At 43.8% G+C, this 27,412-nt stretch overlaps 1 protein-coding gene and 1 long non-coding RNA gene across 15 annotated transcripts in view; one reads left to right on the top strand and one right to left on the bottom strand.

Moving 5' to 3' along the window:
• The first annotated feature begins 1,267 nt into the window (after positions 1 to 1,267).
• Positions 1,268 to 11,382, top strand: LOC111768880 (uncharacterized). The gene is made up of 3 exons (XR_002801493.2): positions 1,268 to 1,374; positions 5,840 to 5,968; positions 10,366 to 11,382. It is a non-coding gene; the product is annotated as an uncharacterized lncRNA (long non-coding RNA).
• Positions 11,383 to 23,063: 11,681 nt separating this feature from the next.
• Positions 23,064 to 27,412, bottom strand: part of C18H2orf76 (chromosome 18 C2orf76 homolog) — a 70,005-nt gene continuing 65,656 nt past the window's right edge. For all 14 annotated transcript variants that reach the window (XM_070241784.1, XM_023622780.2, XM_005601445.4 and 11 more), the window contains one exon: positions 23,064 to 25,347. In XM_070241784.1, the coding sequence (XP_070097885.1) occupies positions 25,271 to 25,347 (77 nt within the window). In that variant the 3' untranslated portion in view covers positions 23,064 to 25,270. The remainder of the gene's footprint in view (positions 25,348 to 27,412) is intronic.

Genomic DNA, 27,412 nt, shown 5'->3' with positions numbered 1-27,412 from the left:
TATAGAACATGTTTATGACAGAGGCAGAGAAAGATTCTTTAACAAGACACAAAAGGCACTAAGCATAATAGAAAACAATGATATATTCGACTATAGTAAAAATTCTAAAGCCACTGAATTGGACATGTTAAAATGGTGAATTTCAAATTGTATGAATTCTACCTCAGTAAAAATATTAAGAACTGTTCATCAAAATCCACCATAAATAATGTAAAATAAAAACAGAAAATATACTTTGCAAGAACTAAAATCAATTAAAAAAAAATGACAACCCAAAGGAACCCTGGACAAAAGACATGAAGAGGCAATTCATAGAATAGACTATATAGGGAAAAAATAAACCTATGAAAAGGTGTTTGACCTCATTAGGGTTCAGCGAAACTCAAATGAAGACAACAAAAAGATAACTATTTCCATCTAGCAGATAGGGAAAATCAAGAAGTCAGACAATACCAAATATTGGCAAGCATCCGGATCAATGGGGACTTCTGTATTCTGCTGATGACAGCATAAATTGATCCATCTTTATTTATTTGTTTTAAAGATTGGCACCTGAGCTAACAAGTGTTTCCTTTTTTTTTTCTTCTCCCCAAAGCCCCCCAGTACACAGTTGTATACTCTAGTTGTGAGTGCCTCTGGTTGTGCTATGTGGGACGCCACCTCAGCATGGCTTGATGAGTGGTGCCATGCACATGCCCAGGACCCTAACTGGCAAAGACCCTGGGCTGCCAAAGCGGAGCGTGCAAACTTAACCACTTGGCCGCGGGCAGCCCCCATACAACATGTTTAGAAAACAACTTAGCACTATCTTGTAATGTCAGATATTTGCCCTGAGAACCTGTAATTTCTCCCTTCAGTACACTTAGAAAAATTCTTGTAGGTGTACCGCAGTAAACGTGGATAACCATATTCATGGGGATTCTGGGGAGCAGCAGCCGTGCTGGTGTAACTGTTTAATCTCTCCAAATCCCGCAGAAGGATACACACAGCAGCCAGGATTGCAAACTAAAACCCCACAGGCAATGACTGCGACAAACTAGATGACACAGATCCCACAAACCCTGAAACCCCAGTGGATGGAGACACACCCACGAGACCTGCAGCCGCCGCCGCTGTGTCAGAGGAAGCCGGAGGGAGCAATGGCCCTCCTCACAAACCTAGGGACCCCAGATAACGACAGTGAGTCACGGAAAAGCCAGCGGGCCAAGCGGAGAAGCGCGCCCGTCGCCAGGAGGGAGGCGCGTACTCCGCCAGCAACTGGGGACAAGGGGCGGACCCGGCCTAGGAAACCCTCAGAACTGACCAGCCCAGGCTCCCATCCAGGACGAACCCCAGCTGAGGAGTAACTGCTGGAAGAGAATCCAAATGGAGCAGGTCAGGAAAAGAGAGAAAAGAAAAAAAGAGGCTCCCCATAAAAGTACAGAACAGAGTCAGAAGATGTCTAAGTGAGGTGCCATAGTTCTTTCCTACTTAACAAAAACAGCAGAGAGGGCGCTGTGAGGTTGCGACATCAGAACCACTGTTCAGTTAGACCTCCCGTGTGAAAGTCCCGGAAATCTAATCTCATGTACACATAAGTAACAGAAAAGGATTGAAGTCAAATCCCACACCGTTATTCAAGGAAAAAGTAAGGAGAGTAACATCCCTGCAGACAATAAAAGCAGGCCAGGGAAACGCACAGGTGCAAACTGTCACCTAATATTTCAAAATGGCGGGAGGAAGGAGGGGAGGTGGAGTGGGAGCCTACAGATGAAAGGAGAGCTGAAAGACAGGCACAGCTGAGTGGTAGTTTTGGAATTGGTGATACTACGCAAAGGAAAGTAAAAGAGGCGATCAGACGGAAGTCAGGCTGGAGGAGGCGGGTGATGTGCTCCGGAAAGGCAGCGTGGCGGGCGGACGGGGTCAGAGCTGGTCTCCTTTCCATGGGGTGTTTAAAGGTGTTCACTTTTTAATTCATTAACTTTTCATTTTTTCTTATGCTATATATACACGTGTGCAAGTGTGTATGTGTGTATCTGATGTTACTTTAACAACTAAAATTGTTTTTAAAAAGAATGTTCATAGCAGGATTGTTCATAATTGCCCCAAAGTGGAAACAACCCAAATCCCATTGACAGGAAAAAGTGTGAATAAATTGTACTGTTCAGATGATGGCCTATTTATTAGTCAGCAAGGAAAATAAACCACCTCTTGTTCCGGTGAAATCTAGAAACATAATATGGAGTGAAAAAAGCAAGTAGGAAAAAATAATAAGCTGTATGGTACATTTTTATAAACTTCAGAAACCAGGCAAAAACCAAACAATACAGTGTTTAGAGATACATACATATGTGATTTTAAAAACTATTTTAAGAAAGCAAGGGTGGTAAACACAAAATTTAGCACGGAATACGTACATACGTGATTTTTAAAACTACACATTTAAAAAGCAAGGGAATGATAAACCCAAAATTCAGGATGGTTTTTATTTTGAGGAAAGCAAGGAGAATGAGAGGGGAGGCACACTCAAGCTTTTTTCTTAAGTTGTTTGGTGGGTTAACAGTGTACCTCTCATTATTATGCACTGTAATTTACAAATATGTCATATGTTGAGTTATTCAGATCTGCACACAAAGAATTCAAAATGTAATTCTCCCTTTCATCAGCCATTCGTTCATTCATTCAGTCACTCAACAAACAGTTACTGTGTGTCTACTATATGCCAGCACTGTGCTAGGTTCCAGGACAGGGCAGGGAACAAGACAGACACTGCAGCCGCCCTCCTGTAGCTCACAGCCTCCTAGGACTTATTGTGTCACTGGAGATGGTGCTGGGTGTGAAGGAGCTTTTTAAAAACCTGCAGAAAGTAAGAGCTAGGACAGTCCACAATCAAAAGAGTCAGTTTCAGGATAACTGGGAGATACCTTCTTGGTAACACTTGAAGGAGATAATTTTAAAATTAAGATAATTAAGCAGCCAACAGGAGACGGCAGAAATAACAGACAGGCACTCCAGACAGTGGCTCCCCAACACTGCCAATTTGGTTCCATGAAGAAGTTTTCATTTGTTTTTAAAAATATATAGTATACAGGGGCCAGCCCTGTGGTGCAGCGGTTAACTTTGCATGTTCCACTTTGGTGGCCCAGGGTTCGCTGGTTCGTATCCTGTGTGTAGACATGGCACCGCTTGGCATGCCATCCTGTGGTAGGCATCCCACATATAAGGTAGAGGAAGATGGGCATGGATGTTAGCTCAGGGCCAGTCTTCCTCAGCAAAAAGAGGAGGATTGGCGGCAGATGTTAGCACAGGGCTAATATTCCCCCAAAAGAAAAAAATACATATAGGATACATATACATACATACATGCCCACACACACACGTTTGCACACGCACACACGCACACACGCAGATACATGGACTTTGTTGCTATTTAGGGAAGTATGGATTTGTTTTTAATGTCCTTCCTTGGTGACATAAAGAGCTGGCAAATCCAAATCAACCTCTAAAATTTAAATTATTTATTATTTAAATCCAAGAGTCTCAGAATCGTGGCCCAGAGTCACGTTTGGACCCAACATTTTTTTTTTTTTGGAAGAGAATGCGAGAAGACTGAGCTCACTTTTCAACAAGTCACTGACAGTACCGCCTTGGTTTAAGACTTGCTGGGTTTCAGGAGCGGCCTGGGCTGAGCTCCCGGCATTGCTCCGCCCTGTCACCCCGAGAGGGGCCCGGACAAATTCCCCAGCTTATCCTGGGGAGTGGGGATGAAAACCACTCCATGGGCTGTCGTGAAAATTAAAAGAGACAATACACGTTACAGAAGATAAGGAAGGGTAAAGATAACGCTGTGTCTCAATCCGGGACAGGAAAAACAGCAGCGTGCGTACGCACGTACGTGTGTACGTGTACGTGCACGTGCACGTGCGGGGCGTGCATGTCCATATTACTACAAACATGTTCCTCCCGCAAGGTGTCTCTAGTACAGAATCAACCTGCAAGAACTTCCATCTGCAGCTCCGGGACCCTTTGGGTGGGGTGTACTGTGTCTGGGGTCCTGTTTAACCCGCTGCCCCTTCTTCATTCTGCAGGCCAGGGTAGCCACCAGCTGCACTCCTTTTAGCTCAACTTCACAATTTCTGCTGTTTCCAACAGTGTGTGAACCCTATTTTTCTTATATCAATGTTTTCTTTAAACAACTCACTTCTTTCCTTGAATACGTTCATTTTTCAAGTGTTCCTTCTGGAGAGGCAGCACGGCGCAGAGGTTAAGAACACAAAGGTTGGAGCCAAGCTGCCCCAGTTTCAACCGCTGCTTCTGCCACTTCCTAACCTCATTTAACCCACTCGTGCCTCGGTTTCCCCATCTATAAAACGAGGGTGATTATAGTTGTTATCACAGAGGTTTATGATTATGTTATGAGAATCCTAGGACTTTCTCTTTGTGATGCGTTTGAAACAGGCCTTCCACAGAGTAAGTGCTATGTTAAGCGTTTGCTAAATAAGCACCTCTAACGTTAATGGAAAACCGGTATTACTTGTCATAAAGCCTTAAAACAAATAAAACCTTAAAATAAATAAAAACAAAATAGTGTTATTAAATTCTAGCTACATGTTTACCTGCTCAAATGCTTAGTGGAGTGGCCCTGGTCTGTCTTTAAAAATACAGAACAGGGGCTGCCCAGTGGTGTAGTGGTTAAATTTGCGACCTCTGCTTCTGTGGCCTGGGGTTCCCCGGTTCGGGATTCCAGGTGCAGACCTATACACTGCTCATCGACCCATGCTCTGGCAGCATCCCACATATAAAAAATAGAGGAAGATCGGCACAGATGTTAGCTCAGGGCCAATCTTCCTCACCAAAAAAAAAAAAATATATATATATATATATATATATATATATATATATATATATATGCAATAGACAGGAGGGAATGAGGCTGAGGAAATCATAAGGATGTGTCAACACCAAACCGAGGTCTCCTCCTCCACTGAAACAGCAGATCGGGAAGAGAAGGGAAACAAGTAACTTTCTTACTGTGCTACCACAGAAGTCTTCCCCAGATACACTAGGAGTAAACTGTACATGCTCTGGAAAGTTCTGGAAAGGCCATGATGATGTAAAAACTTGGGAAAGTGAGGTGTCTAGAGTTGAAGTTATAAATGAAAAATGGAAGGAGGCATTCCTGGGTCGATCTATTTATCACAAACATCCCTGAGTGAAGAGCGAAATATCTTACACTGAGAGGTTGGCTCTGGTGCAGAGAATCTGTTTTCACTTTGAATTGAAGCTTCTGCAGGGGGGCCTGTCACTCACCAAGCCTCCTCTCTGTCCTTTGTCTCGGGGTGACTCAGCACATCCCAGTAGGTGATTCCAGGTGACAGCCTGCAGCCAACTTGCCTTCTATTCTCTTTCGCAGGCAGAGCTGGCTTCATCTTCATGCATTTATTCTTTTAACCACCCGTGTCACCTAGACGGATGGCTAGAGGAGTGGGCAATGGATTTGAGATCTTGGCACCTCGAAACCTCCTGTTCTGGGTGGCCCAGGTTACCACCGGCTGTAAAGTGTCAGTCCTGGCGGGCGCTGATGGATGGGGTGAGCACCCTGGTGCAGCCTCCCTCCAGAAGAGGATTAAGGGGGACATTCAGAAAGCACAGCTCTGTCCCTGGAGGAAAGGTGCCACAGTGACATCAACACACAGTTCTGCATAATCAGTTCAATACCAGAACAACAAAAATGGGAAGGGAAGATTAAAAAATAATCCAAATTTCATAGCACTGAGGGGTGTGATGAAATGGGGAATAGGGTGAAAGCATGAAGCCCAGAATCACAAAACACTCTCATTTCACTCTTTTAAAACCTCAGGGCTGAGATAGGAAACCACCTTCTTGCCCTTGGGAGAATTCTTCTAAGTCCCTCCGAAAGAGCGTCCACTTCCGAGGTTCTTTCCTTGTGGATGAGCACAGGAGGAGCCGTGAAAGCTGAACACCTTAGGTGAGTGTCGGGAATAATTAACTGGGCCATTCGAGGTGGAGCGTGGTCCGGGTAGGCCCCCTCTCAACTGGGGAAATCTCTCTACCGGGCCCCTGGCAGGAGGCCCAGGATCCCTGAGAGATGCTGGCGACATCTCCCTCAAGGCTTCAGGCTGGATGCCAGTGGTGGCACCAAGGGCAGGGGCAAGGGGGACCAGGGGGTGCGCAGGGGCTCCGCACCCCGCAGCCTCTATTGCTATCCTCCCTGCCCTCCGGGTCTTTGGTTCATGTAACGTGCTTGCCCCCCAGTGCTGCAAGCCCTCTCCCGACACTCCTGGGCGTCCAACCCAGGGTGTGCATTGGTTCTGACTTCCTCCTCCCTCGGTCCTTCTTGCACTCCTCCCATCAGCTCCTATTTCTCCCCTTTCTCTTCTCCTTGTCCCATTTCTATTTTACAATATAAAACTTAAAATTTTATTTAAATTAAATTTATTTAAATTAAATGTAAAGACTGAGGTCGGAGGATTTTTCCACTTCTAGGTGCCCATTATCAAATCCCAAAATCAGAAATTGGGCTTTGATGATAGGACTGAATCTTGGACTCTGAGACTGCCCAGAAAGTCCAGAATACAGCCCTATTCGACTGCGTGATGAAATGACCAGTCATTCGGGAACACAACCAAGACACTCGGCGTTGGCCTCTTGGTAGGATCCAGCTTTTCGTTGCGCTCACCCATGACGTGAAAATGGTTTCAGACATCATGCTCATGCCTGCTCGAAGCCCCGTCTTTTTTCCTTCCAAACACTAGGGTTCCCAGAAGCCTTCCATGATTAGCCAGCAGCCAACTTCAGTTTCTTGGCGTCCTCTCAATCTTCCTAATGAGGAGAGTGCACCTTGCTAACTGATGCCAAGGAGTGTGTGTATCCAGCTACTGACGAGAGCCACCTGCCCCTCACTGAGCCATACGGTGGACAGGCAGTGTGCTAAGCACTTGACACACATCCTGATATTTAATCAATACCATGCGGTAGACACTATTAGCCTAATTTTACAGATGAGAGAAATGGGGCTCAAAGTAAACTGGCCACAGTCATATGGACCCCAGAGCCTCTGCTCTTAAATAGTATGTCACTGTGCCCACAGAATACCCAAAGAGGCCTCGATGGGTCATTGGGTTTGTGTAATATTGATTTAGGTATACATTGTCAAATTACCTGCACCTGAAATACTATTCCAGGTGTCCTCATGCTGTTCCTACATGGAAATACTGAGGTACATCAGCCTGTGTTTATTTTCTATACTGTGCATCCATTTATCCCCCCAATCTAGCAGCGAAAATATTTTTCAGGTTTAAAACTTAAATACATGTACATAGATAAAAAATAAAAAGGAATCGATATACTATGGGTATTGCCAACAGAAACTCATGGTTGACAAATTTCTAACGGATTTAACCCCGAATTTCATGTGAATGAATTTAGATTTGAATATCTATAGGTAGCATAATGTGAACGACCTCTAAAGTTTGGAGCCTACACTCTGCAACATTGGCTGTAGAGACCTCAGGCAAATTAATGTGTCGGAGCTTTGGTTTTCTCATCCATAAGGAGAGGACACGATATCTATGTCCCAGGCTCGTGCAGAAGATCAGATAAGGGCGGTCACAGGAAAAAGCCCACCACTGTCCTGGCCAACCATCGCTATCTTAGAATTCCCTCCTCAGGTTTCCTTAAACAAAGGATACACATTTGTTTTCATGTTCTTACCAATTTCTTAAAAATCAGTAATTTAATCAAATCCAACTCTTCTCTATATACATATATATAATAAAATTATCTACTGTGCATAAAATCATTTGAGAAGAATGACACAATAACTATCAAGTGACATTTTACTTAACATGATAGAGTGCCGTAGTCTCAGAACAAAGTGACCTTCACTGCTTCGAAACGCCTCCCTTATTTCTCCTGCAACAAATCACACGGTGAAGGAAGACCTCCAGGGTCACGCGGCTCGGAAGGGCTGCTCCTGGGATGTGTGCAGACATCTTTGGGGACTTTGGAGGAAAGTCTTGACAGTTGGTTTTAGTGGGGCTTTTTCTCCCCCGGATCTGTCCTAGCTCCCTTTTTCTCTGGCAGGGCCTCAGTTGCGGGACCACATTTTCTGCCTTTCGTATCCCACCCCCAACACCTCGCCACCTGAAATCAACAAATACATTTTAAATAGGTAGTGCCCATCCCATGCTGCATCAGGGCATGGAGAGAATATAAAAGAAGCAGAAATTGTGGTCCTAGCTGGGAGGCACAGATAATCTCCAAGGCAATTTTGGCATAGGCTGAGTTATCTGGATATTATTGCTGGTATGTGAATTCTGTAATATAAGTTCCAGAAAGTCTAGTGACTTTTAGAAGAGTATATGATGACTAGGGAAAGTGAATCCATTCATTCCTACATAAATAAATGGTCTATAAACTTATTAAATCCTGCTATGTGCCGGGCAGTGGAGCTGCAACAGTGAATAAGACCCGTTCCCCACACTCGGGCAGAGCCCCATCTTGTGGGGAAGATCAACATATAAAAAGCAAGGCCACAGCATGTAATAATTACTGTAATAGACTGGCCAGGACATGGTGAGGACTCAAAGGAGAGCATAGTCAAGTCTACTGGTCATGAGGTGGTGGGAGGGGTGGGTCAGAGAAGATCTTAGAGACCAGGTGATCCTTGATTCTTGTCTCCCAAGATGGACACTGGTCTAGTGGAGAGAGGGTGGAAGATTCCAGAGAACAGTGTGAGAAACCTGACGTATGTGACCGCATGTGTCCAGAGGGAATGGGCAAAGGGCAGCGAGGAGGGCTGTGGGAGAGAGGAGGAAGGCGCCAAATTAAAATCAGAGAAACGTCGGAGATGTGGTTAGAGATTAAACCAAGAAGTTCCCAACACCATGCTAGAGTGAGCACTTTATCCTGAAGGACCCATCGGGGGGTTTTAAATGGGGAGGGACATAGTCAGACTGGCATTTTTAAGAGATCACTCTGACAGTCAGTGTGACAGATGGACTCGATGGATGAGAGTCTGCCGTAAGGACACCAGATGGGACACTGTCTCAATGGGCAAGATGAGAAATGATGAGGGCCCAAACAGGGCCGAAGCAGTGGAAAGAAAAGCAAGGGTGCTCTTAGGAGATGTTAATTCCAGGAAGTCTGAGCTGACTCATCTTGAGGAGGTATCAGAAAGGAGTGAAAGGAAAAAGCACTCACTCACTACAATTAGGAAATGTTTTCTAAGACACTCGGTGAGTATAAGGATCCTCCCTTTTACCCTTAGAGTGCCCCTTGCCTCCTTTACAAGACAGTGTGAGAGTTGGTTATGAGCAGGCTCGAAACTCCAGCTGCGCCCCTTACTAGTGGGGTAACTGAGTGACCCTATGTCAGTGCTTGAGTGCAGCCGGCCCAGGGTGTGCCCTCACTGAGCGCCAGCTGTCATTGCACCCGGCCCCATCTCCCTTCTGATGGCCTGGCTTGTCCTGCAAGGTTGCTGAACCTTGCTGTGGGAAAGCAACTCAGACTTGGCATTTTTAAATATGGCTTTTGTCATTCATGGAGAGTTTATATGGAGGGAGCAACCACCAGCCAGAAGCCAGGCAACCAGCACACCCCAGTTCTTAACACATTGCAGGTTCCCTCTATGCACACAGTGCCACCCAAGGTCCACCCCTCACCGCCACCCTTGCCGTGAGGGCCTGTGCCCACATGTGCACACACTTCAGAAGGTATCGGAAAGGATGGCCAATCATATATGTTTTGATAAGAGGTCAGATATACATTTGAAAACAAGGGAAATCTCAGTTTTTGCTCAGAAGAACAACAAGGAGTATGACCTTGAAGATCCAAAGGGGACACAATGTCTGTTCAAAGACATCAAGGATCTTTTTTGATTACTTGACTTTTCAACTAAGTACGTGATACACAGTTCTGTTGGTTATGGAGAAAACTGATTTCCTCAAAAGCCTTTCCAGGAAACGATAAACCTTCTTCCCTCCTGAAGAAGGAGGCTAGATTTGTACAAAATTCTGTGTTTATTTTTTATATATATAAAATAGCGTGGCTCTCACTTAAATTCCGATTTCTTGTAACAATAAAGTTGTTCTTGAGTCAGTTAACTTGGGAGAGTGATTTGGACCGCATGTATATTCTCCTCAGACATTCAAAAATAAGGGCCCCAAATTCATCTAGGGTGACAGAAATCAGAACAGTGGCTGTTGATGGCAGAGAGGCAGGGAGGGAACTGAAAAGGGCCATGAAGGAAATTTCTGGAATGATGAATGTGTTCTGTAAAGATAGAGATTGGGATGTAGGTTACACATTTGTCACAACTCATAGAACTGTACACTACAGATTATACTTGAATTTTTTTAAAAGGAAAGAAGGAAGGAAGCAAGAAGGCAAGCAGACCTCCAGTTAAACGTGGTAGACTGCCCACATTCATTATATCACCTCCTCTGGAAACCCCTCGAAAATAAGAGTAAAAGGATAATATCAATGCAAGCCCATGAAGAAAGTGGGACCAGGAGAGAAGACATCAGGGACAAGCGAGTTCATCCCATTTCTGAAGATGGAAAGTGGATGGAGGGGTAGGAATTGCCCAGATGGAGCTGAGGAAGCTGCAGCTGAAGTGCTGGGGAGAGGGCTGACCAAGACGCCGGCTTCTTCCCCTTCTGAATCCCGGGAGCCGCACGCCATTCCCAGGCAGGAGACTGGAGGTTTCCTCTTGGACTCTGGCACCTGGAGCTCCGTGGAGAAGCAGGTCCCACCCAAGCTTAGAGCGCTCATAGGAGCTTTTTAGCACCTTGAGCCTCAGTATAAATGGACAGACGTGAGAAATGCCTCTACCACGTAAGAAGGAAACCAAAGCAAACTGGGAAAAGGAACCCGGAGGAACCAGAGACAATGTGAGGAGTGGAATAAAACATTTAAGTAAAACTACAACTAACGTCTTTAGAGAGAAAAGAGAATACATTACACCCCTAAGAAAAGGATACTGTAGAAAAGAAACAGAGAACTAGAAATTGAAAATGTGATAGCAGAAATATTTAAAAATCAATAGGAAAAAAGGAAGATAAAGCTTAGTAAGTTTCCCAAAAAAGAAAACCAGAAGACAAAAGATTAAGGACTTAGAGGAAAAATCCAGGAATCTCATTTCTGGCTACTAGGAATGTCAGAGAGAACAGAGACGAAAGAAACGATCAACCTATACGAGAAAATCTCCCCACACTGAAAGACAGGGGTTTCCAGATTAAAAGGGTCCACCGAATACCCAGCCCAAAGATTTAAAGCACCCCCTCACCAAAGCACAAAGTTGTGAGATTCAGCACACCTGGGATGGAGAGAGTGTCCTGAAAGCTTTTAAAGAGAGAAAACAGTTTCCATACAAAGAAATAAGAATTAGAATGGCCCTTTCAACAGCTTCCTGTAAGCCAAACGGCAGTGGGACAGTGCCTTCAAAATTCTGAACAGAGGTGTTTTCAGCCTAGACTTTAATACCCACCAACAGTACCTGAGAGAAAAATAAAGACATTTTCAAACATTCTAAAGCATGTATCATCTATGCACCCATTTTTAGGAAACTGCGAGAGGCTACTGGTGGTCTAGTGGTTAAGATCTTGGGTTCTCATCACCATGGCACGGGTTCATTTCCTGGTCACAGAACCACACCACTCACCAGTCAGTTGTCGTACTGTGGCAGCTGCATGTTGCTCTGATGCTGAAAGCCATGCCACCCGTATATTAAATATCAGCAGGGCCACCCATGGTGGACAGGGTTCAGCAGAACTTCTAGACTCAGACAGACTAGGAAGAAGGACCTGGTCACCCACTTCCAAAAAATTGGCCATGAAAACCCTGTGAACAGCAGCAGAGCATTGTCTGATAGAGCGCAGGAAAGGGAGAGGATGGCGCAGACAGACCAGGCAGGGTTCAGCTCTGCTGTCCACAGGGGCGCTGGGAGTCAGAATCAACCCCACAGCCCCAACAACAAACTAGAGGTCATGCTACAGCCCAACAAGTGAGTGAAACAAGAAAGAAAATGATAAAGGATTCCAGAAACCGGGAGTAGAGGAAAGCAAGGAAGGGCAGCTCTTTCCCTCTGAGGTCAGACCTCCCCCCTGGAACTCACACCTGCAAGGCCTCCATCCCCTCCGCCTTGGGGCATCTCTCCAGCCCCCTCCCCCTCCCCCACTCCCCTCCACTTCAAGCCGTCTAGCAAAATCTGCCTGACCCGCTAAGGCTCTCAGCAGAGGCTGAAGGAATCTGTCTTCAAGCTCCTCTGCTTTCAACCTTCAAGGGCCTCTGGGCTAGGACACCAAAGAGCCCAACTAGCCTAGAATGAGAGGAGGGCAGAAGACAGAGAGGCAGGCACATATTCCTGTCTCAGTCAGCTGCTCTGTCCCTCTGATCTGGAGACCCTGAGGAAGGCCAGTTGCCAGGACCTTTGTATAACAGTGATGCAGGCTCGGCAAGCCAAGGAGTGGAAAGAAAGATTTCTTGGACTCTCAAGGTCTGGCAGTAGTGCTCTTTTATTCAGAGAATAGTGTGGAATAGCGTGGGGACAGGACCCATGGGCCGGAAGAGCTGCAGGCATGGGTTGAGGGTAGGGCTAAATTTAAGACATAGGTATGTGAGTTATCTCTTTACAAGACAAAGGAAAGAATATATAAAAAAAGTCGTTAAAATGGTATCAGTGCAGGTGGGGTCTGGTTATTGGGTGGCCCTATAACTTTAGATAAGAATCAGACCGGATTAAGTCAGGATGTCCTTGCCTGCCCCATTAAGAGTTTCTAGAGATAAGGTCATCCCCCCCTCTTCCTGGTGCAGAGAGGGAGACACCCCCACAGATGGAGACCTCCCTTACAAATGCAAATATTTCTTAACAAAGGGCAAGCAAATTCTACTTTGCAGAGTCTCCTTCCCGTCTGCAGCTTTTAAAAGTAACCAGCCCAAAATAATCCTCATCAACAGGACTCAACACATTTCGGTCAAACGTGGGAGACTTAAGACCACAGAATGCTCACTAGGTCAGGAGTGTCCCATTCAGCCCAGGGCCATAAGCATTTGGCAAAGGGAGAGCTGGGGAGGGGTTGAAAGAGCTCCTACCTCAAATAGGCCTTCTCAGGATTCTCCTCTCTCCTTTCCAGCTTCCATGTTTCATCTTCCACTTGACCAAGTCTCTCCTCAGCACCTTAGTCTGGAAGCACCTACCAGCTGTGGTGCGTGCACGCAACAGCTCAGTGACACTGACAGGACTGGGGACTGAAATTAGACAACAGAATCTCCAAAGCTGTAAAGACACCCTGCCACCTCAGCCCTCCTCTCAGCTCTGCTCCTAGCACCAACTCAGCCCTCTGCCCAAATAGTTCTCTTCTGTCGACCAGACCTGAGCTGAACCATGCGGAGAACCCACGGAGGTAGTCCTGCACCAAAGCAGACGGATTTTTAGTTCAGGTTCACTACTTGAAGCTATATTTCTTAATTTTTAAAATAATCCTGAAACAAACACAAGGTTTTTTGTAAACATTCAAAGAGTTAATGGCCTCGTTGAATCACATGTGGGAACTTCCAGCCCTCAGAAGGGCAGAGATACCTCCTGGTGCAAGACAGTCCCCGTGTCCCTGGGGCAGGAGTCACTCTTGGCTCCCAAAGCTGTAGGCACTGCTTTACGGCTCGCCTTTTCCGCGCAAGGAATAGCTTCCCAGCCCTTCCCCTAGCGGAATGTATTCTCTACTATCAGTGGTTTAAGAAGCAGTTTGTTTAACTATCACCTCAGCCAAACAAAAGACATTGCAGAAAATACTGTACCCTTGGAAGCTTTTAACAAAGGCTCTGGTAACACTTGCTTGCCACCTGTCAATCCTTAGCTTTAAAGAAGCGACAGGGGCCGGCTCTGTGGCCGAGTGGTTGAGTTCCTGCGCTCCGCTTCAGCGGCTCAGGGTTTCACTGGTTCAGATCCTGGGTGCAGACATGGCACCACAGATCAGGCCACGCTGAAGCGGCGTCCCATGTGCCACAACTAGAAGGACCCACAACAACAACAAAAAATATACAACTATATACTGGGGGGATTTGGGGAGAAAATGCAGAAAGAAAAAGAAAGTAAGATTGGCAACAGTTGTTAGCTCAGGTGTCAATCTTGGCGAAAAAAAAAAAGAAGCTACAAAGAAGAAGGGGCATTTTCCAAAGCGTTAACACGTTACTGGTATTCATTTTAGAAATAAGTAAGATTACAGAGGTCTGATTAAAGTTAGGTATTGGCTTTGAAATAATTAGGCACCGGCTTTTGAAGTAAATCAAAATTTTAGGCAGCAGCAACCACACGATCGCTTTTGAACACAAGTACAACATTCTGTACCATTGACAGGCTGAACGCTTTGACTGTCAGCTAACGGCCTCCAAGGCTGACGTGACAGATGGACAAGCCTACCCACTAAGCACAGTCACCGACAGACGCCCGGCCCTCTCCGCCCTCGCTCTTGGAGGCCCAGGCAGGCTCTGCTGACACCTGGTGGCAGACAGCAGGCAGACGGGACCAAGTCCAGAGCAGACGTCCCTCGACTCCACCTGCTGCCTGGCCTTCTAGTCTGTGTAATGAGTATTGGCTAAAACAGCTGGAAAGGTGTTATATTGGAGGAAGAGCTGCTCTGCAAGATGCCCAGATTAACGGTCGGCATTAATCAGCACCGGGAGAGAAGCCTGGGCAGGTGTCTAGAACATTCTACCTGCAAAATCTGCCTTGGCAAGATTTTTCTTCCCAAAGATTCTATTTGTTTGAACAACCTCTGTGTCCACCTCTGTATCCATTTATTCTACCGCCCCTACCCCCGCTCCCGTTTTAATCAAATTATGCCCAGAGAATAGAAAAAGGGAGGGCCTTATTCTTACAAAAAGGAAATTTAAATTGTTCTGCTATTGTTAATTAGCTCAGTCCTAATTGGGAACAATTCCAACCGGAAGAAAGAGGACATGTACAAGAAACATGTGGCAGGTAATTGCTAAGAGTCAGTTGCACCAGGAAAGGGGATGGGAAGGGAAGGATTCTTGGAAAATGAAAATGGAGTCCTTCCCTGGTTTCCAGGAATACTGCTGGGCTGTGTGGTTGGAGCCGACAGGTTGGGGAGAGAGAACTGGCACGCAGCGAGAAACACCTGACTGGTAGGCAGGGCCTGGCTCTGCTGCCCACCGCTTGCTGTGGGACAGCCCCTCGTCTGTGTCTAAATGTTCCCTCTGTGTAATAAGAGGAACAGTCTTCTTCGTGAAATAGCACCGTGCCAGCTCTCCCCCAAATACAGTATGTGCGTGCCAGGCACCGAGCCAGGTCATCCTACTGAAGCCTCAGGGCAAGTCTGAGAGGTCAGTGTTAATGTCCCCACTCAACGGGAGAAGAAACTGAGACCCAGAGAGGCTGAGCAGCTTGCTCAAGGTCACACCTCCAAGCTGGTGACACCGCTGCTGTCACCCAGGGCTGTCTGCCTTCAAAGCCAACGCTCCTCCCTTCTCATCGGGCTTGCTTAAAGCAAACACTGAAAGACAAATAATTCCAGAACATGCAAAAGTGCCCCATTTGCCTTTTTCAATTTGTCTAATTTTAAATGTCACCATGAGTTCACTTCTAGGTCACTTTTAAAACAAGCAACTTTGCTTTAAGGCAAGAGGGAAAAAAAAAAAATCCTGCTGTAACTTGTACAGCTGTAGAATCCACTGTTCAGATTTCTCCTCAGCTTCCCAGGGACAGTTCAAACAGAAACAAATGACAATCTAGGACACTGATCTTGCCGATGGTGAATAACCACCACGGCGTTTTTCCAGCTGGTAAAAAAGCCCCCACAGGCGGCGCAGGATGGCCTCCGGGCATACACAGGAGCTGCAAGGCGGAGAGGAACTGTCAGCTGCATAAAAAAGCAGGTGCAGCGGCAACTAGGTTCAGACCGATGAAAACAAACTGAGTGTTAATATTGCTCATCTCGTGTCCTCAGTTCCGTTTGAAACACACACGCATCCAGGACTGCTGGCCAATTTCTCCAGAGCCCAGGCTACATCAGGGTATAAATCTGGATGACCATTCTTCAAGGAAAGAAGCTTCTAGAGTTTATCCAATCTTCATGGGTCTACTTCGCTTTGAGATGAGCTTCAAGAATCTGTAAAGTTTTGCTTTAAAATTCAAATACAATCTCAGAGTCATGCATTCATTCAAGAAATATTTCTGCTGGCCTATTAAGTGTCAGGGACTGTTTTATATACTGGGGACATTCTAATAGCAGGAGATAGACCAGAACAATATATTTTTAAGTAGAGTTAGAAGGACAGGGTGTGCTGCAGGGGGCAGGCATTTGCTATTTTATGTAGGGTGAGCGAGGAGGCTTTCTTTAACGGCATTTGAGCGGACACCTGACAGAAATGAGGAGACAATGCCACAAATAACTCCGAGAAAAGGCATTGCAAGCAGAGGGAAGAGCAAGTGCAAAGGCCCTGGGGTGTGAGTCTGTTTGGCATGCACCAGGATGAGACCCATAGCCAGGTGGCTACTGCAGAGTGGGGGCAGATGCTAGATGAGCTCACAGAGGTGGGAGAGGCTGATCATGTAAGATCCTGTAAGCCTCAGCAGAAAATTGGCTTTTTCTCTGAGCGAAGGTCTTAAGCTGAGGCATGACAGGATCTGACTTATGTTCTAGAAGAATCACTCTGGCTGCTGGGTGGAGAATTGTAGTGGGGGTAGGAGTGGGAGGAGAGGGAGCCCAGTTAGAAGGCAACTGCAATAATCCAGGTGATGGATAGCGGTATCTTGGACCAGGTGATAGTAATGAAAGAGGTGAGATGAGGCTGGACACTGGATATATTTTGAAGATGGCACAAACAGGACTGGCTGATGGACTGGATGTGGGGTATAAGAGGGAAAAGAGAAATGATGCCAAAATGTTTGGCCTGAACAAATGGACAGCTAGAATTCTTTCCTTTGGTGGGGAAGACTAAAGAGAGACCAGGTTTAGGGAGAAAGCTCAGAAGCTCAGTTTCTAACATGTTAAAGTCTCAGGTATCTATTAGGTGACACCTGTTAAACACCTTAATGGAGAGTTCGAGTAGCCAGTTAGATATACAAGCGTGGGATTCATGAGAGAGATTTGGACTGTGGCATAAAATTGGGACTCCATAGCATCTAGTTGTTATTTAAAGCTGTGAGATGCAAGAGGTCATGGAGAGAGTAGATGTAATTAGAGAAGTCAGAGGACTGAGCCCTGGGCGTTCCAATGTTGAAAGCTTCAGGAGATAAGGAAGGACCAGCAAAGGAAAGGAGGACCAGTGGCCAGTGGAGCGCCAGGAAACCAAGTGAAGGAAGTGTTTGCAAGGAGGGTGTCAGTTGATTCCATGTGCCAAATGCTGCTCAGTTAATTTGAAGACAGAAAATCTTATTCTCTGCCAACAGAAGAGCCATTGTTGACCTTGACCAGAGCTACTTCAGTAGAACGATGGGGATGGAAGTCCAACCAGAGAGAGTTCAAGAGAAAACGAGAGGAGAGAGAGTGGAAACAGGAGGCTGTGGATTACTGTTAAGGAATCTTGTTGTAAAGGGAAAATGGGAGAAGTGTTGTGGGAGGGTCAAGGTGGGAGACATGACAGCATGTTTACATGCTGGTGGGAGTGACCTGGTGAAGAGGGCCGATGTGACGATGCCAGAGAGAGGGAGGACAAGCGCTGCGGTGCTGCTCACAGGTGCTTGAGAGACGGTGGGACGGACACACAGGTAGGACTTAGAAAGGAGCACAGCTAGTTCACCACCGTCACAGGAGGGCAGGCAGGGTACCCGGCACAGCTGTGAGGCGGGGGGACATGAGCAAGCCATCTTCTGATGGCCTCTATTTTCTGTGACGCAGGAAGCAAGTGTGGCAGCTCAGAGTGAGGAGGAGAGGAGGTGTGAGGATTGGGAGCACGGAGAGCGAAGGAACTAGGGAAATGTGGAACCGCAGAGATAGGAGCACACTCGACCTTCACAGTCGTGAATTAACACTTTATCAGCCAACATATGTTTATCCGGCCGTGTGCAGCTATTCCAGGGCAGATGTGGAGAAGGCAGAGAGTGGAACTAAACCTGGAGGGGTGTGGGTCGTAAGAGAAATGAGGGTGTGTAGAAAGGAATGACAATGGGGGACTGGAGAATCTTAATTAGGGGGAAGGATAGTGAAAAGATGGTAGGGTCCATTTACTGCAGGTTGGGTGGGGTTGAAGAATTGCTGGAGGGCGACACCAGAGGGAGAGAAATGGAAAGACAGGAGGCAGCGGTCAGAGAATGGGAGGCATGATACTGAGATTATGTCGTGGACTAGAGTGTGGTTACTGACGACACCTATGGCTAAGGTGTGACTGTAGGAGCAAGTGGCTGAGACAGAGCAGATGATAAGGATGGTACAATCAAGCTGGTCAGTGACCTCAGAGGCCCGTGGTACTGAAGGCTTGTCTGTGTCTAAAGAACTGAATTACGACGGAGCTGAAATGGACACAGCGACAGTGAGCAGGAGCTAAGATGGTCAAGGAACAGGAGGAGTGGCATGTGGGCCTGCAGGTGTCTGCAACGAGAGGGTGGGGAGGCAGGCAATGTGTAGTCTGATGGCATAGGGTGCAAAGCTGGGGTTAGAGGGACAAGGAAGGGCAAAGATTAGGAAATTAAATGAGATTTGTTTTTTGCTAAACAGAATTTAACACTGAGAGGATTGAAGATGACAGCTCTTGATCTTTGTGGCTCTCCTTTCTCACCAAGTGAGAAATGGGGTGGGAGGGGGGCGGAGGACTCCTCACAATCCTCGTCCTTACCACTTACCTCAGTCCTGTCAGAGAATCAGAGCCTTAAGAGAACTCCGGTCACTGCTTTGAGTGACCACAAGACTATCCTTGTTGGTGGTGGCATTTTTCCCATGTATTGGACTTCAGAAGACTGAGGCTAAAACTAGAAGCTTGAGTCTCTAAGGCAGCATTCCCAGAACGGCCTGCCTTCACCTATTTCTAAAGTCATATGACATCATCTGGGACCTGAAGTGATTTCCTCCATCTTAAATCTCGCCGCCTATGAACATTATTTACTGCATACTCACGTGAAGTGCCAGTGGCACAGAACGGAGCAGGGTCACTGCTCTCTAAAACCCACACTGCACAGCAGTGTGACACACATCCTGTGTGTTTCCTCTAAATCATTACACGTGAGATGATCCTCTCACTGCCTAACGATCAAAAAATGAGTCCCCAAAGGCCGTTATCCAAAGTCGATGTTAGCATTACAACCCAAAATGCACCTGTGTGGATGGGGGAACTGGCCTCAGGTCTGAGTCACTGAATAAATGTATCACCTTTGATGGAAAGGAATGACAAACGCTGTGCTCTCTTCCACCACATCCTCACCTCCCCTAAATGCTGGAGGTGCAGAGTGGAAGGGCAGGAGTGGCAATGGGCTTTATGCCGTGGTTTCAACGTGAGAGATGGGTACTTCCCAGGCCTGCAGAGACCCACCCCCACTGTCTTGGTGGTGGAGTTCAAAATATGAAGCCCAAACCAATTAAGTAAATTACTTCAACTACCTTTGCTAATCTGATTAATCACGAGAGTTTTCAAGAATAAAATGAAGGGTAACCAATAGTCAGAGCCCTTCCCCCAACACACACACACGTGCACCCCCACACACACACGTGTACACATGCACACACGATGAAAAACAGAAGAGCCCAGTTCCTCGGACACTGTCCTACTTGGACTCCTCTGCCCACTGGAGATGTGGTTCAGCAATCTTGGACTCCCGCCTGCCTGCTCCATTGCAGGACGTGGGAAAGCCTCGCTCTTCCCTCCCGTCCTCTCCTCAGCCAGCAGGCGCAGTTTTCCAAAGGGGCCCAGGGCAGGCCAGCTCTCTGGGTTTCCTACAGGCAAGAGCATCATCACCTCCCCGGCATGTGTCTGGAACAGGCAGGAAAAAAGGGAAATAAAACACCTCCACCATGGCAACAAGCTCCTCAAACTCACATAAAACTAGGCTTGGCTATTTAGTGGCGCTAAGGCCTCTATGTTCCTTTGGCCCAAGAAGAGACAGCAAGTTCTCTTCAACTGAGACAGGCAAAGATGCATGTAGAAGGGGTGCCAACCTACAAAAGTGGGACACTGTTGGCCTATGGTTGACAAACTTCCTACCATGTTCCTCCAAGGGCCTGATACCCTTGTTTTCAGGAGTGGCAGAACATGTGACGTGAAGCCAGAAGAAACCTGCCCTTTGGCTTCTCAAATTTTAGGCCTTGGGCAAGAGGCTTAGTATCTGAGAGTGTCAGGGTTCTCGCTTCCCAAATGAAGTCGCTGCTGCTGCTGCGCTGCTCATAATAAGCATCACAAGACATTTAATGAGCACTTGCTTCAGGCTGGGCCCTGTCTACCAAGTGCCCTGCAGGCATGTCTCACTAGATCCCCAAAACTCTGTGAGGTGGGCATTATCTTCTCCATTTAATGTACGTGGGGCTATTCACATCTCTATCCAACTCAGGGACTTAAATGAGATACTATATCAAGCACAGGCAGCATCTGGCACATAGTGCCCATTCAAAAAGAAAATGAGACTTCTCGACCATATTTAAGAGAATGGTAAAGTTTCAAAATACAGCAAGTGATAATGCTTTAAAATGCCTGTTTAAATAATGATATATTCTCAGAAAAAAAGAAAAAACACTGAAAATATGAACCCTAAGCTATGCAAAGGAGTCACCCTTGAAGAAGGGGATTTTTACTTTCCTACCTTCAAGTTGGTCGTTTTTAACAGGCAAATATTACTTGTATAACTTAAAACACACCAAAAAGATCAGAAACATTAAAAAATGTAGAAAAAATAACCCAGATGGAATATGCCAAAATGTTAATGCCAATTGCCTGCTGGGTTTTTTTCCTGCTTCTTTTAATTTCTACACATGCATTAGTTTTTACTAATTTTCTCCTAGTTAAGTTAAATATTACAGATAAGGCTTTTTACCACCTTCACCTTCTAATCCTAGTCCCCTCCCCAGAGTAATCAATGCTATCGATTCGGTGTATATTCTTTCGTGTATATGTACATATACATGTATATGATGTGTACATTCATGTAAACATACATACACACTATATTATCATTTTGTGCTTTTTTAAAAAATAAATGACCTCACAGTTTATGAGTCCCTCTGCAATTTCATCCTATCAAGACGTCCCAAAGACCGTCCCATGTCAGTAAATAATATGGATGCCCCTCATTGTATTAGATGAAGCAGTAATCCAGAATACAGATATACCACACTTTATTTAGCTAATCTCCTACTGACATCACTTAGGTGGTTTACAGTGTTTTTCTATTATAAGTAACACTGCAGTGAATCCCCTTATAAACGCCTCCTTCTGCAGGCAGGAGAGGGTTTCTTTGGGACACATGCAAAGAAGTGGAACTGGGTCAATACAATATGCACATTTGTTATTTTAATAGATACCACACCAGACTACTTGCCTAAGTACACGAATGTATACTCCCATTGGCAGCGTAGGCATACATGCCAATACTTATTACAAAACCCTTTACTTTTTGCCAACTTGAAGAATGCAAACAGTACCCTGTTGTGTTAATTTCCTTGAATAAGAGGATGTGCAGCTTTTCACATAAGTCATATGTTTCCTTTTTTATGAATTTCTTCTGTATAAAATATATCCATTTTTCTGTTGTACGTTTGTCCTTTTCTCAATGACCTGGAAGAGTTCTTCATATATTCTGGAAACTAATCCTTTGTCTACTTTATAAGTGCAAGTAGTTTCTCCCAGTCTTTGTCTTTCAACCTTTATGATTTTTTTTTTGGAATGCAGTTTTTCACATAGATATGCCAAATTTAGTAAATTATGGCATTTGCATTTTGTGTTTTAAGAAGGGCTTCTCCACCCCAAGGTCATAAATATAATCTATATTTTTTTCTAATAAGCTCATCATCTTGTTTTTCATGTTTATATAATTCATATGAAATTTTAGTGAATGTAGGAAATAGGGCCCTTAATCATTTTTGTAATGCCTAGCCAGCTGCTAAACATCCTTCTTTTCTCCACTGATTGCAAATACTACCTTTCTTATATACTAAGTTTCCGTATACATTAGTCATTTTCTATACTGTATTCTAGTCTACTGATTTTTTTTGGTCTATGTCTGTATCACTACCAAGTTGTGTTAATTACTACAGCTTTAAAATGCATTTTGATACCTGGTAGGCAATCTCCCCCACTGTTTTTCCAAATTGATCTTGGCTATTCTTGCACATTTACTTTTCCAAATGAATCTTAAAATCAATTTGTCAAATTCCAATATAAATCCTTTGGGATTTTGATTAAGGTTGCACTAAATTACAGATTAGGTAAAAACCTACATCTGAAATTTACCAAAACTTCCATCTTTGAACATGTAATCTCTCTCTCTCTCTCTACTTAGGTCTTTTATATCCTCTAGTAACATTTTATTGCTTTTGTGCACATTTCATTTTAGACTCATTATCAAGCACTCCTAAAGTCTTATTAGTTTTTGTAACTTGTCAGTTGATTCTCTTACATTCATATTGTCTGCAAACGAATGTTTTGCCTCTTTCTTTCCAATATCTGTGGTTCTTATTCCTTTTCTTATTGTATTGGCTACAATATGACCTGCATAACAATTCTGAATAGTACTGGGAATAGTGGTCATCCTTGTCCTTTTTATATCTAACAGGTTTGCTTAAACACTTCTCCATTAAGTGGGTTTTCTGTAGGCAACCTTCAACAAGTTAAGAGCATTCTGTTCTATTCCTAGCTTTTATTCATGCATAGAGTTGTATATCATCAAATGCTTTTTGGTACCTATTGACAAGCATAATTTCTTTCTCCTTTAATCCACAGATTTTGTGAATTACACTATGTTTTCTATAGTTTTGAACCAATCATCTATGCCTGGTAAAAGTCCTTTTTAGTCATAATATATTTCTATTTTTGATTTTTACATCTGTTTGTAAGGGGGGGGAAAGCCTATATGTAACTTTCTAATACAGAAAATAAATACACCAAATAAAGGATTATACATATATGTTTTTGCATTATTTATTGAAAAGAAAATTTACAGGTACATATGCTTAATTTTACTTAAAAAAGTGTGTAAATTGAATGTCTGCAAAATGAACAGATGGAATATGCTTTAACCTGTTCTTCTACTTATTAAATTCCTTATTTGACTTAATGCTGTCGCCATCCGTCCAGTCACTCACTCCAGCCAGAATCACTGAAGTCTCCACACCGCCTTCTCCTCCACCGTCCACACCCGGCCATTCACCAAGTTCCAAAACTCCTACTGGTCCTTCCACCTCACTCCTCTACTGGGAGGCCAGAGGACGGAATGGGTCAGGATTTTAAGACAGACCCCGCTCCAATCACATTGCACATTACTGCATTGCCTTGAGTAAATTACTTTACCTCTCTGGGCCCCAATTTCCTCATCTATAAATAGATATGATACAATCAAGACTGAAGAGCCGCCATAAAAACGAAATGAGATAATATATGTAAGGTACCTAACACAGTGCTTGCCATCTACTGCATGACCAAATGGTACCACTGTCCCAAGGTCTGCTCTCCTCTGCTGTGCCCTAGCTCAGGCCTTCCAGTCTTCGCCTGGTCTGTGACGAGCGTCTTCTGGTCTTTCTGCCGTCTGGACACTGCTGCCAAGCTCGTTTTCTGAGATACAAATCTAACCATGTCATTTACCAGACTCAAATCTTTCCACTGGCTCCCACTACCCGCTAAAGTTCCAACTCCTTAGCACGACTTGTAAGGCCCAGCTCAACCTCCCTTCTGGCCTTATCTTCCTCCACTCCATTCCAAGTGCGTTACCCTCCAGGACATTGATACTTGTACTTTCTATTGAAAACCTTTGGCTTTTTCACAGTACTTTGCCTTTACATCTGCTATTGCCTCTTCCTAAAAGCCTTTCCTTTATTTTCTACTAAGCAGAAACTCCTATGCAATCTTTTAAGACAAAGTGCAACTGGGACTTCTTTTAAAATAAAAATTAATCCCACACAGAATTAATTACCCCATCATCAATGCCTCCGTAGCAGTTGTCACTGCTATTATATTAAAATTACTTGCTTATATATCTTTCGCTACTCACTGAGGCAAAAAGTGTGTCTTATTTTATTCTTTATTAACTCCTGGGTCATTTGTGCATTCAGCACTTTGTTTAATGAATGATACAAGGAATAAAATAAAATTTGTTTTTAATAAGCCTCTATTAAATCTTTCAACAAAGCAGAGTATCTTCGGATTATGTTAACTAGACTGTGAAAGTTGATTTTTTAAAAAGAATGAGTTTTCTTAAGTTAACCTTTACCATATTGAAACCATTTTGCCCTACTGGCAATTTTAAGGGTTCATGGAGTAATTCTAGAGCAAATTAACCCCTCTAGGAATTCGGATTAGGTACACGCTGGCTGAGAGAACCCTCTGAAACTACTACTCTTCAGCACTGATAGTCAGCCATTATTAGGAACCAGAAGTATTACATTATTTTGAAACAATGTATCTTCCATGTCTTAGATTTGGTCTCAATGAACAATTTTGTTCCAGAAGAGCAAACATCTTGCTACCTTCTCTCTCCAAATAAATGAGTTTGGTTCTATTATAGTTTGCTCCTGAGGTCAGGAAACACAGCTCAGACAAAGACATTTCAGCAATGTTATTTGTGTAGGCTGAAATATGAAAAGAAGAAACCCTCTTACATCAGAAAACTTCCCTAAAATATACACAATTCAATTTCACGTATAGTGGTGTGTATCACTGTGAGCGAAAAGATGGCACTGATGGTCATAAGAGACCCTTAAGATCTCTGCTAGCTGAAGAGAGTAACAGTGGCTCTAATTAGAAACTATGGAAAAAATACAGAATAAACAGAATGACCTTAGTCTTATCTTCTTTTTAAAGAACCCAATATACAAGCCATCAAAGTAACCCTTAATCTCAGGAAAACAAATTATGACTAAAGAACCAATATTCCATGATGATTTTTGAGTAACTTTCTTTCATTTAAAAAACATCAAATGTTCTTCTAATAAGTATCTTATTTTACAATAAGAAAGAAAGAAAAAATGACCCCTGCAGAGAGAAAAAACACCACAGATTTTAGCTCAAATAGCAGAGTCTGGGATTAATTTTTTAGGTTTATTTGTCAATTTCAAAAACTCACTAGTGGAATAAAGAGCTTAATATAGGTATGCAAAAAGGAAGCCTCGTGAGGTTTTCACCAGGATGAAACGGGATTAGCTTTGAAGTTCTTATAATCTTCTTCACAGAAGAATGCAATTTCAGTTTCATTGGCTGAAAAAAAGAAAAGCAGAAAGGGGAAAAAAATTTTAATGTAAAACTAGCTTTTAAGCAAGTATGGAAGTCCATATTTGATTCAGTGCTTTAGACGCCTAAAGTGAGAAAGATGAGTCATTTGTCTGGTTTCACATTTCACCAAATCAACAAGAAGTATAAGTTGTCGTTATAAGAATCTAGAATTCAAATAACTTAAAAGTGAAAAGAAAAATAGCGAAAGAAATTAAAAACAAGAATTAACACAAGAATCTGGTTTTCAGGAAATCATACAATTGCTCATGTACACTCTTCCTAACAATCCTAGAAAATAACAAACCTGTATTTTTTTCAAATTTGCTACTCAGTTACTGAAGGAGGAGGAAAAACTCTTTTCTTCTCTGAAATTAGCCTGTAGGTATAATAATTTAATACTTAGAGGATCAGTAGAATATTTTACAGATCACTTTACATTCTCCCTCATGACCCATCAAAATATGTGTCTGAAGAAGTTAATTTTTTGCCTGCTTATGATTAATTCATGAGGCTTCAACAATATGCAAAGCGAAAGACACAAATTGGCTTCCACCGCAATACCTTCAAATACCTCTAATTATTCACAGGGGACATGGCACAGCTACAGGACCCACAAAGGTTCAGAGCAGTCACAATGCTTTCAACCTAGCAGGTCAAGGACTCCGTCTTCTAAAACAATAAGTCAGCAACATTATTAATTCAGACTGGAGACAAATCTGATGGAAAGCCTTCCAATTATTAAACATGCAATTCTTTAAGGTGTTGCGCCAACAAGTTGCACATTCGTTTTTTAAATTAAACCAGAAGTTAATACAGTCTGCTTAGCTTTTACAGAAAGAGCAAAAGGGCCTGCAGAATCTCGACAAGAAAACAGACAAGATTATTTGTAATGAATACTGATCACTCAATTAACATATCCTCTAAAAACAGACAAGCAAAATTCTTCAAGCCAAATAAATAGGATAAGGGAGGATGCCAAGAATTACCACCGGTCTCTTGGTCTACAACGCTCATCTCATCACTGGAATTTATCACAAAAGAATGAAAGAGCTCAGCATGACATTTCATTAAAAATGCTTTTGCTGGTTTGAAGAATACCAAATTTAATGTTTCTCAATCAAAAGTTACCCGTGCTCATTAGAGAAAATACAGAAATGTTGAAAGAAGAAAATAAAATCACCCATGGTCTCAGATCCTCATTCCAGTCCTACTACATCTTTAAGATTAAATGAGGATTACCTTGATGAAAATCAGACTGCAAACTCCTGTCACAGTGAGCCTGGGGGTGGAGGGGCGAGACACAGCAGGAGGAACTAGGCATCAGTGAGGGGGGGCTGTAAGCACATGCACCCCGGGCAAACGGTAAGTTAACGGACGGTTAAATTTTACAAGAAAATAGCATTTAAAAGAACTGCTAAGAGGCTCCACACTTGGAGTCAATAAAATGCTGCAAAGGGGGCTACAAAAAATTCAATATTCAAAGAGGAGATATTTTGAGATCTCTATATAAAAAGCTCCTTTTCTGAAGGGAAGCAAGCCCTAAGGTAGACCTATATAATTTGCAAGTGACTCTAATCATCCTCCTAATGGAGAAGCAGCAAAAGCACTGTTCTTAATAATCACGATGCCGGGTTGTCTGCAGATGTGCTATTTACATACAGACCTTCACAGGATGCTTTGCCCACACGGCAGTTGGCTTCATACAGGCGAACTGTAATTAGAATGTCCACTTACTGCATTGACATTTATCTGCACCCCTTTTGAGAAACTAATACATCATACAGCTCTTCAGTACGGTAATAATAGGTTCAGAATAAGCTGATGTAAAGAAAGGTCAAAACAAAAACGCTTTGTCAGTCACATAGGTTCTCTTGGGTCTAATTAACTGATCGATCAATCCATTATTTATGTAAAGTATTTATGCCATCTCTCATTATACAGGCTCAAAAGGAGATCATCTAAGGTAAAGATTTTATTTTCAGACAAATGCATTTTTTCAAGAAAACTAGATTGACAAATGGGTTAGACTCAAATACGCCGGGTTGATAAA

Source organism: Equus caballus, chromosome 18 (assembly GCF_041296265.1).
Source record: "Equus caballus isolate H_3958 breed thoroughbred chromosome 18, TB-T2T, whole genome shotgun sequence".
NCBI lineage: Eukaryota > Metazoa > Chordata > Mammalia > Perissodactyla > Equidae > Equus > Equus caballus.
This window is presented reverse-complemented; position numbering and strand designations above follow the sequence as displayed.